This window comes from Lampetra fluviatilis, chromosome 43 (genome assembly GCF_964198595.1).
Source record: "Lampetra fluviatilis chromosome 43, kcLamFluv1.1, whole genome shotgun sequence".
Taxonomy (NCBI): Eukaryota; Metazoa; Chordata; class Hyperoartia; order Petromyzontiformes; family Petromyzontidae; genus Lampetra; species Lampetra fluviatilis.
In genome coordinates, this window is record NC_136317.1 from 1,800,307 (window position 1) to 1,811,985 (window position 11,679).

General features: G+C 51.6%; 1 protein-coding gene across 2 annotated transcripts; it reads right to left on the reverse strand.

Annotated features, from left to right (window-relative positions):
• Positions 1 to 340: 340 nt before the first annotated feature.
• Positions 341 to 8,855, reverse strand: CLNS1A (chloride nucleotide-sensitive channel 1A). 2 transcript variants are annotated; one of them, XM_078876091.1, is made up of 7 exons: positions 8,396 to 8,855; positions 5,995 to 6,131; positions 5,218 to 5,337; positions 4,435 to 4,533; positions 3,324 to 3,506; positions 1,876 to 1,963; positions 341 to 1,126 (listed from the first exon to the last, which is right to left on the reverse strand). In XM_078876091.1, exons 1-6 carry the CDS (start codon positions 8,515 to 8,517, stop codon positions 1,881 to 1,883), a joined length of 744 nt encoding a protein of 247 aa, XP_078732217.1. In that variant the 5' UTR covers positions 8,518 to 8,855; the 3' UTR covers positions 341 to 1,126; positions 1,876 to 1,880. The 2 variants fall into 2 exon arrangements, with proteins under 2 accessions (XP_078732217.1, XP_078732216.1); XM_078876090.1 differs by having other exon boundaries at positions 1,876 to 1,966.
• Positions 8,856 to 11,679: the final 2,824 nt, after the last annotated feature.

The window sequence follows — 11,679 nt, forward strand, 5'->3', positions numbered from 1 at the left end:
CCCACTTCTCCCACTGTCACCACTACTACCACCACCCCCACTTCTCTCACTGCCACTACTACTACCACCACCATTACCACCACTGCCATGACTGCCACCATTACCCCCACTGCCAACAACACTACCGCCCACCCACCCCCACTACCGCCACACTCGCACTACCACCATCACCCACACTACCACCACTATTACCACTACCCACACCCCCACTATCACCCCCACCAGCCACACCCCCACCACGCCCACCCACGTCACGAAATGGAGTAAACATCGCAGCTGCAGTGCCTCCTGCTGATCTTCGCGAGCATTCGTGAAAATCTGACAAAGCGCCGGCTCTCGTACAAAATAGACCCCTTTATTAACCTCGTAAGGAAACAACAAAAACTTACATTGACATCTGTCGGGGTTCACAGCAAAAGTGAGGCTGGGAGCAAAAGTTCGCAGCGGGCAAGAGCACGGTCTCGCAGGGAAGGTTTTAACGCACACGCGCGCACTCACACGCGCACAAACGTCTCCGATTAGCACGGTTGGCTAGTACCGTGCGAGAGAAGTTATACACGCACAACTAACCGCTCGTTCGCAAGCCAATGCTGTTTAACCGGCGAACCACAATATCAAACAGCGCGAGAAGAACACGTCTGAAAAAAAAACACCACACAGTTCTACCGGTCGACGGCGTACATTACTCCACCATTACTCCACGCGAGATAAATCCTGGGCCCACTTCGCAACGATGCTGCCCGACAACGCAACCGACGCACGATGCCTTTCCCGGATTGGCCGAGTGCAAAAAAAAAATCCTGGCCAAAACATTTTTGCACGAGCCTTTCGGTGAAGGCGAAGGAGGACGGGAAGGGCGGTGAATGGGCGAAAGTTTAAATTCCCCCCCCCCACGCGGAAACTGCGAACGGACGATGGCGACGCTTCACTTGCAACCCACGTGCCGGAGGGACGACGCTCAGCGGTGGCGAGGCTCGAGACGGCGGTAGTGGAAGAACTGACGGGCACGGGGAGTCATGAGAATGTCCAGTCGGGGGGAGGGAATGGGGGGGGGGGGGGAGTGCGGGGCGTGGTCGGTTCGTGTGGCGCAAGTATCGCCAGGCAGAAGCCGAGACTTGAAAGCCACCTGCCAACAGCAAAGCACCAAAATAAGCATCGATGTCGATGGACACTGCATGGAGAGATCAGGTCACCACCAAATGTAACGAAAGAGAGGCACGCCTCACACGCCCCCCCAACCCCCACTGATCTGTTGGAGGGAACATTTGAACAATAAGAGCAGCAAAGCACAGAGGGAACACTGCAAAGTGGCGCAACTGGGTTTGGTTTAGATTATGAACTGGGTTTAGATGAAGCGGAAGCTCCCATTGCCCCAATAAACCAATCCCGAGAATCTGGGGAGAGAAACCCGGGACACAGCCAGAGTCTCCAACACAAAATTGCAAACCCCACAAAAGAGCCTCCTTGCTGTTTCAACTTTCCCCATGATCCACTGGACCCTGCGCTGAACCCCATCAGAGCATCAGATGCGGAGACGTTCATCCAGCAGTGGATAGACAATGGCCGACGATGACAATGATGCTGTCTTCTTGGTTCTTTCGGTAAAGTCACGTAGAATGGAAATAATAAAATAATAAAAATAAAACATAATAAAATAATTCTCACGACGTTTCGGCCACAACGCAAGCAGCCGTCCTATTGCGTTGTGACCGAAACGTCGTGAAAATTATTTTATCATGTTTTATTTTTATTATTTTATTTTATTATTTCCATTCTACGTGACTTTACCGAAAGAACCAAGAAGATGAATCCCTGCAGTCACGAAAGCTTTAAATCGAAATGATGCCGTTTCCAAGGCTCGGGGGCGGTACTCACCGCCGCTAGACGTCATCGTCGGCGTCGTCGAATTGCCCGGTCTCTCCGTGCGGGGGGATCTGTGATGTTGCATCGACTTCCATGCCATCTGCTGGGCACCATAGTGGGTGGTGGGGGGGGGAACACAAGCACGCTCCGTCAACTTCACCCATCCGGTCGTCACAGTCACAAGGAATCGCGCGACGCAAGTGGAGCCAGGCTCTCCAGATTTCCGCACTAATTAATCGCTGTCTCGACCGAACATCGATTCGGCTCGCTCGACCCGATCGGACAGCAAGAAAATAGATGGGGGGGGGGGAAATAAACATGTGCCGCTGGATGGTAGGTGATGGGCTGAGCTTAATGATGTCACGTACAGACCACACCTTGTGGGAGGGGCTCCTGCCACTGAGGCAGGATCGTCAGCCCACTGGAGGAAGCTGCGACTTTTAAAGGGGCCCCGAAGTAAATGACAACAAATGAACTTGATTTGAAGCTTTCGTGACTGCAGGAATTCATACTCTTTGGTTCTTTCGGTAAAGTCACGTAGAAAAATAAGCATTCCTAAATAATAATTCATTGTAATTTTTCTACGTGGCTTTACCGAAAGAACCGAAGAGTATAGAACAGATTAACTGTCTAAGCTCTCGCCAGACATTAAACATGTAACCAGTGCTCCGGATAAGCGGCAATTAAGCAGTGCTAGTGGAGCACATTTTCACATTTCTATCACCTCGTATTACGAGCGGAACGTAATCGGGTGGCTGCGTGTCGTGCAAATCACTTCATTGAGAAAGGCCAGCTGGCTACATCACCCCCTGCTGGCAGGTTCTAGCGCCCACGAGCAGGCCGATTGCCACACAGGGGCAGCTGCCAGAGGGGGTCCCCCCCCCACAACAAGGCACTGAAATGGATGGATGCAAAGGGAAGAGACGGAATCATGATTTGGTTTTGACAAAGAGGGCCCTAGACGCTGGGGCGTCGCAAGAGCACCTCAAGCGCGACGAGAGAATTGCATCGCGTCTCATCTTAAAAAACACTTTAAAGGGCACCCTCAGCTGTAGCTGTCCCTGTGCAGCACAAGGTGACTCCAGCACCAGAGCTGCAAGTGTCTGCTAGAAGGGGGACGACGATTGCTATAGATAATTTGAGGTGTCATTTTTTTTATTTGGTAAACTTGGACCATCACGCTGTTTTGAAACGCCAGGGGATTTCTTTTTACGTTCACCGTGAGCGAAGCATTATCGTTAACACACCCGCAGAATTAACCAGGGCAGCCTGCCGGATGCGAACCGCGAATCTCTGCAACAAGTTGCCGACAGTTTCCAGGGGGTAGGGGATGAAGGGGGTGGGGGGGGTCGCCAGGGGGTGGGGGTCGCCAGGGGGTGGGGGATGATCTTGTGCCGCACACAGACAGCTGCCACGGCGGCGGTAGTGGTGGGTCCCCTTGGCGAGTCACCGTCTCTCACCGTCAGGCTCGGTGCCGTTGCGTTCGCGCACGCCGCCCATGCCGAAGGACAGCGCCCGACCCGACGCGTCGGCCAGGAGGCCGTCGAGGTGCGCGAGCGTGGCGCGGCCCGTGCTTGTCAGCATCCCCAGCCCCTCCTGGTCCCCATACCAGCCCTGCCGCCCCCCATTGCCCGTGTCCCCCTCTGCAGCGCAAGCGAAGGCAAGCGGAGAGAGGCGATCGGTCACGGTTAGAGAGAGAGGTTGGAAATAGGTGTATTATTATTCGTACTACTAAGATTGTTAACCTGGAAGAGCCTCACAGAGTCTCAAGAATCATTTTCAGGAGGGTGCTACCTAGTTTTCGCAGTAGGGGGCGATGTTGCTGCTGTGTTTGATCTCAACTGATTCGTAATTTATCAGCATTGGGATGTTTGGCCAATACCAGTTGCAATGATTTTTTTTTACTATGCGAAAACCCTGAGGAAACCCATGCAGTACAGCGGCAGATTGTACAAACTCTGCAAGAAAAGGCACCCGTGTTGGGAATCGAACTCGGGTTCTTTACGCTGCGAGGCACATGTGCTACCGCTGCACCACTCTACAATCCCCAAGTCGCGATACAACGAGCTGTACATCGTTAAAGAATCGCAAACATAGAAAGCAGGGTTCTGCAACTGGCAGCACTTGCTTGGCTGGATGTCGGTGAGAGGGCGAGTGAGTGGGTGAGCAAATGGATGGGTGGGTGACTGAGTGGGTTCTTGAGTGTGCGAGAGTGGATCGTTGAGTCACAAAGTGAGTGGGTTAGCAAGTGAGTGGGTGAGCGAGTGGGTGGGTGAGCGAGAAAGTGAATGGATAAGTGAGCAGTTTAGTGAGAGTATGTAGAACTTGTTTTGCACCGCATAGTCAACCGTGCTAATTGGAGGTGCGGGTGGATGGGCAAGTGGGTGAGTGAGTGGGTGGGTAGGTAACCGGTTAAGAAATTAAGTAAGCGAAAGCGAGTAGATGGATGGGCGTGTGACTAGGTTCTTGAGTGGTTCAGATAGTGAGAGTGTGACCGAGCAAGTGAGAGAGTAAGTATATGGATGGATGGGTGAGTGACCGGGTGAGTGAGCTAGTGAGTGCATTTAAGACCTCCAACGTCGTCGTCGTAAATGTCATCCTCTGAAAGAACCTCGTCGAGGTCAGGATGGAGGGCTTGGCATTCACACATGGCGGTGAACAGCGCCTCCACTGTAGAAACATCGTCAACACCATCAACACCACCCTCAATGTCCCCGCTCACATCATCATCAGCACCATCTACATCAAGGCCATCAACAACAAGAGTCAGCACCACCACCATCAACACTGCCATTACCATCACCACAATTAACACGAGGACCAGCACCACATCACTCTCTTCTCTAGGGAGACCACCATCACCAACAGTCCTTAATATCACCACAAGCAACGCTGCAGAATTGATTTCTGGGTCAGATCACAGAAGTAAAATTGTTAAACTGTTGCTAAACATGGGACGAAACGCCCCACACGTTACATTTACATCCAACAGTGTCAATATCACCGCTGTCGACACCAACACCACCGGCATCGTCACTCAGACAACGAACAAAGCCTTCAACCAGCACCTAAGTTACATTTACAACAAAGAGCCATTACTGTGTTTAATAACAACGCAAACTGATTAAGGGCAACCGATAGCCAAGAGATTGACAGCGTACCTAACGGATTGATCACAACTGTGTAATTCATAATGAACAGCAATCACAATGCAATTGTAATTCTAGCAAATAATGCCGTTGCTGCTGCTGTTGAACCAGTGACCATAACCGGACCCCAGGTGTGGTACTGCACCTCAGGCGTGGTACTGAACGTACTAACAGAGCTAAACCGCCACGCGGTCACGGGACGTACGCGAGGACGAGTCTCTGGGGACAAAGCGGAGCTCGGTAATGGGGTCGTCGTCGTCATCATCGTCGTCATCTTCCTCCTCCTCATCGTCGCCCTTCGCCCCGTCGCCCGCAGCATCCTCAGCTGTGTTCGCAAACGAGAGCCAGGGTGATAGAGCGCCGAACAGCGCCGTTGGATTAACGAGGAACTAAAAGTGCAATAATATATATGTATGACAAACAATCAACCTCAATTTATTTCAAATTGGCCCTGGCGGCAAACTTTTCCTGCCGTGTTGCTCCACGGCGCGGTTGCCGTCCATTTGCCGCAAAGACAAAGACCCCCCTGTATAGCCTTAGTAGACTGTTGGGGCAAGTGCTGTTAGTGAGGACCTATGAAGGCAGTCAGGTACACGAGCGGGTGAGTGGCCACCGGCTGAGTCGACCTCGGGGAGGCCCAGGATCGGTTCATATTTATAGTGACGAGCGTTAGCCATGAGCGGGAATCGAACTCGTAGTCGCCAGGTTCGTAGCGCAGCACACTAACCACTACCCTACCGCTCCCAAACACAAACTCTTGCACACACTCTGTTATTCGCTCAATATTCATTGCTTATCTGCGACTTGCAGATGACAGCGAGGCAGTGGTCACCCAGCCGTTCGTTCTCTCCTTTAATTTTTGTGTTTATTTTGCCTGCTCTCTAGGCAAGGCCACTCCGCAGAAAAAACAAGATTTGACGATTCCGGAAAGCAAGAGGGGGGGGGGGGCACGCAGCCCCGCTGGTCGTGCCGTCACGCTCACCGCGCAGCTTGCCGTTGAGCATCACGTAGAGGTGGTGCTGCGGGAAGGTGTTGGGGTCACGGGACACGGCGTGGAGGCTCACGCGCGGGTACTCCACCGACACGCCGTGGCCCTGAGCATCGCGCCATGCCAGCCGACTGTGGAAACGACACGAAACGTCAACGCACAGAGACAAAGAATCCACGCAGCGTAGCCTCGCTGCGAGCGAGCACCTTAACATGAAGGCCGGACTGGGACACCAAGAGGGGTGATGTGGCCGGCGCCGTGCCCGGCTATGTATGTAGAACTTCTTTCGCACCACACGTAGCCAACCGTGCTAATCGGAGGTGCGGCTACCCTTGTCTTAACAAACCACACTAAGGGGCCATCCATTTAGTACATACGCATGGAGGGGGTCTATATTGGCCTTCAAATGAGTTAGATAGTCCGGCGGTGGACTATCTGTTTGCTTGAACACGTTCATATAATTAATCGTTGATCGTTCTATAAGATTCGGTGGGGGGGGGTGCGTCAAGCGTACGTAGGCAGGTGGGGGGGGTGTAAAAAGTACGTGTGCGTACAGGGAGGGGTGTAGGGGTCAAGTTAGCAGATTTTTGCGTACCTACTAAATGGATGGCCCCCTAAGTGTTCGTTTTAAGACCGAGTCGACCTAGGAGAGACGCCCAGTACCGGTTCAGATATTCGTCAGTGATGTTGGATGTGAGCGGGTATCCAACGCTGGTCGCAGGGATTGTAGCGTATTGTTTGCAGGGCAATACACTACCCAACCACTGCGCCACCGCTCCTCACACGACCATCTCGGGTGCCCATGCGCTGGGCATTACAGCTGAGCTACGCTGTTATTTAAATAATTATCGATGCCTCCACCGATTATATTAGAGGTTCGATTACACGGCTAACCCGGATAAGCATGTAAATTGCTGCAGGGTGGGGAGGCATGGGAGAGCCCTGTACAACGAAGAGCTCATTTCTCATTTAAATCCCAGAGTTTTCAAAGGAACGTTTACTCAGAGCTCTCACAGCGAGTAGTGAGCAGTGCACCACCTCGAGAGAATGGGCCCCCAGAGGAACTGCACTCGAATTCGGAAGCCATCCCCAACGACGCCACCACGCATTTTACTGGAAGTGTTCATCGCCCGTACAAATAAACTAAAATAATCCCACGGATGCAATTTAGACAAGTGTAGTGAAAACCCAAACGTAACGTTTGTGTGCGGTCAATGGTGATCAGGCTGTGACCATCGCCTTGCAAGACTTGAGAAGCCACTTAAATTACGGGCATCACCCGGATTCGATACCAGGTTCTCAGCAATGAGACCCACCGCGTGCCACCATCTCCCTAACCGTAACTTTAAACTCACTCCCCACCCCCATTACACAGACAACCGAGTCTTTGGATAGCCATGGACTAAAAATTCTGGGTTATGCATATTCCATCTAAGAGGATGTGGTATCTTTGTCTGTGCCTTCTTCAGGTCAAGATGTGCACATCATGATTAACATCAATCACCATAAACACGATCACCGCCATCATCACTACCATCATCACCATTCCCATCACCATCATTAACATCACCATTATCATCACCATCATAACCATAATCATCACCATTATCGTAATCACAACTATCATCCATCATGACTACTATTCGTAACACCACAGTCATATTACCGTCATGATGTCAACACCACAATCATCACCACGATCAACACTATTTAAACAAAACTGTAAACTACTTTTTTATTTTACCGAGGCTCTTTTTCAGAAGCGACCTGGCCACAAATGATAACTCAACGAAGTGGCTCATCATGTGGAAATTTATAGCAACCAAACTCTGAACGCACGTTGTTGATTCTAAGGTGTGTAAAGAAACCGGAGGAACCCGAGAAAATCCACGCGGCCACGGAGAGAGAGAGATGTAAACTCCAAATATACAGCAGCAGTCGTCAGGGTCGGGATCGAACCCACGACATCCTGTACACCAGGCGAGGTGTTAACATACGAGGGGGTGGGTGGCCAGCACCACGCCCGGCCGCCTTTGTCTCCCTAGTGGCGACGTTTACACATCACACCAGGTACTCATTTGAGGCCGAGTCGACCCTAGGGGAGGTGGCCCAGGACCGGTTCAGGTAATTGTCACTGGTGGTGATGGCCACGAGCTGGAACCGAACTCGGTTCGCGGGGTTCGTAGTGCAGCTCGCGAATCCGCTACTCACCACCACCATCACCACAATCGCAGATTCATCATCACAATCACAGATTCGCCATCACAATCACAGATTCATCATCACAATCACAGATTCGCCATCACAATCACAGATTCATCATCACAATCACAGATTCGCCATCACAATCATAGATTCATCACCACAATCACAGAATCACCATCATCACCCTTACCTCTCGGCCACGCACAAGACGCCGCTGCCCGCGTCTTCTCCGTTCACGAACAGCGACATCGCCGATTCCTGGTGCTTCACGCCGTCGTCCGGCAGAGCCACCTCGCTCAGCATCAGCACCATCGCACAACGAGTGAGCAACTATCGCGTTCGTTACCGAGGAAACTCAACAATTCGCACTTTGAAGACAGCAGCAGCGGCGAATCGCGCGTTAACTCGGCGACGAAATAAAAAAAAGTGAATACACGTGGAGCTGAGAAATTGTAATCGCTCTTGGGCGTCAATAGGATTGTTTAGCGGCGACCTAAAAGAAGGGCGGTTGTTGCAATTGCGTGAGAGGGGGTCGGGGTGTTTAAAATCGAGGTTTAAATGCCGAGAGGGGCAACAACAAACGACGGCGTTTTAGCGCCAAAGCCGCCGGAACTAGCGAGGCCGCACGCGTCACGGCCACGTGGTCGGGATTCTTGGGGTTCAACCCGGAACTGTGCACGTGGGGGGCGTGGGGGAGGGGGACCACGTGGGGGCGGGGGGCTCGTGGGGGCGGGGGACCGCGTGGGGGCGGGGTGACCACGTGGGGGCGGGTGGGGGCGGGGTGACCACGTGGGGGAGGGGGACCACGTGGGGGCGGGGGGCTCGTGGGGGCGGGGGACCGCGTGGGGGCGGGGTGACCACGTGGGGGCGGGTGGGGGCGGGGTGCCCACGTGGGGGAGGGGGACCACGTGGGGGCGGGGGGCTCGTGGGGGCGGGGGACCGCGTGGGGGCGGGTGGGGGCGGGGTGACCATGTGGGGGAGGGGGGGCCACGTGGGGATGAGGGGCCACGTGGGGGCAGGGGGCCTCGTGAGGGCGGGGGACCACGTGGGGGCGGGGGGCCACGTGGGGGCGGGAGGTCACGTGGGGGCGGGAGGCCACGTGGGGGCGGGGCTGTGCCTCCTATCGGCCCATGCTCCATTTTACGTCGGCGGTTTTACTTCGTTTTATACGTTCGGCGGCTTAGGGGCCGTCCATAAATGACGTCACGCACCTGGGGGGGGGGGGGGGTCAGACATTTGTGACGAGGGGGGGGGGTTGACAAATGTGACGTCACATCAAAATGCGCAACTTTAAATAAATATAGACAACGCGTTCTACTTAATTAAATAGACGTTTTAATAAATGTTTTCTCCTACAACATCAGAGTCCAGCGCCACATTAAATACGCACTACAATGGCAATAGTTGAAAGCAATTTGAAGCATGTTTTATTTGGGGGGGGGCAGAGCTTTGTGACGTCGTATTTGAGGGGGGGGGGTCTGACTTTTTGTGACGCCGTGTGATGAATGGGGGGGGGGGGGTCAAAAATCGTCCAAAATTTTGTGACGTCATTTATGGACGGTCCCTTAGCTAGGATTTCTTTTTTAATATACATAGCGATTTCATAAAGACTTATAAATGCAGTCGCGAAAGCTTAAATCGAAATATAAATGGTACATTAATATTGGCTGATTGGGGTAAAAGGCACGGGGTTTAAGTGTTGGAGAGGGGAAGGGATGGTAAGGGAAGGTGATGATAGGGAAAGGGAGGGCTGGCGAGATTTTAAAGGGGGAGGATGGCGAATGTTTTAAGGACGAGGAAAGGAAGTAGTAGAGGCATACGCTATTGAATAAAGATGAGTCTTTATGCAGGAACGAAAAATGGTTAGTGAAGTTGCCTGTTTTTATATTTTATCAGGTAAGGGCCCATTGAGCTCTTAGGTTATTTTTCAGAAGCGACCTGGCCACAAACGATAGCTCAACGAAGTGGCTTATCGTCACGTGTAAATGTATTGCAGCCAAATACTAATACAATGCACGTTGATTCTAAATGTTGAGGACCCGCAGAAAAATTCGCACGACCACGGGGAAAGAAAACATGCAAACTCCAAATATACAGCAGCAGGCGTCAGCGGTCGGAATCGAACCCACGACCTCCTGTATACTCAGCGAGGGAGTTAATTTAATTTCACATGGCCGGTAGCTATCTCAGCCGGTGGGCTGAAACACAGCCCGCGACTTAATTGTATACGACTCAGCAGAGGTGGGACAAAGTCATTGTTATGCAAGTCCAAGTCGAGTCGCAAGTCATCAAATTCATGACTCGAGTCTGACTCGAGTCCAAGTCACATGACTCGAGTCCACATCTCATAGGTGGGACAAAGTCATTGTTATGCAAGTCCAAGTCGAGTCGCAAGTCATCAAATTCATGACTCGAGTCTGACTCGAGTCCAAGTCACATGACTCGAGTCCACACCTCTGCGACTCAGCAACATGAGGCCTCCCGCCACTGCGAGACGGCGGCCCGCAAACGATGTTTGGCCATCACTGCAGCTTAGGGTGGGGCGGGATATTTTCGACCTGATCAACAAAAGTTACAAAATATGGAGAGGTGTTTTCATATATATTTTGTTCGTTTATACTTCATACCGACTTGATATGAATGTTATCAAGTCATCCAGGAACGCGTGAGTGGGTTCTGCATTGGGATGTTTGGCCAATTCCATCTGAATGTGTTCTGCCGAGGACGTACTGTACTAAATTGTCACGTTTCGTAAATTACATATTGTACTTGTAATAAACCTAATAAGGTATAGATTGGTGGAAATTCCATGTTCTTTTGGCCAGGTCTCGTCTATCCATAGAACCACCACTGACTTACCGGACATCATGGCCAACAGTGGTGATACCGCCAGCATGTGAATGGCAATACAGTTACTCTGGGGATGGTTTGATTGAGTTACCCCGGAATGGGACATGGACTTACAACTTTTGGTTTTATTATTTTATAGAAAACACAATTTATACATAATGGGTCCGTATGACTAAATTACCCGCAGTGCATCTGATCTCACCATCAGGTCTGAAGTTAAGCAGAAATGGGTTCTGGATCGTTCCAAGGGCAACCAACGTCCATAGCAGGTGGTATAAGTTGCAGGGCACCGTTTTGGGTAGTGCAGCAAAATCAATTGTAGTGCTTACCTTCACTAACCCACTGACCAGCATGGTGAAATGTGAAGTTTGGTTCAATCAACCCCACGAACTTTTTGACACCTGGATGCCCTCATCCAGCAGTCGATATACCACGTGTTCCACCAATGTTCTGGAGACCATGGTGTATTGCCTTACACGACCACAACCACCTAGCTGATGAGAATAGGTTATGATTAGCAGTTGAGTGATGCCCAAATAAGGAACATAATTTGAGTAAACATAGGTTTGATTTAAGAAAATCACTGGGAAATCACCTGGCTATTTTTCAAAAGGGCTTTGAAGA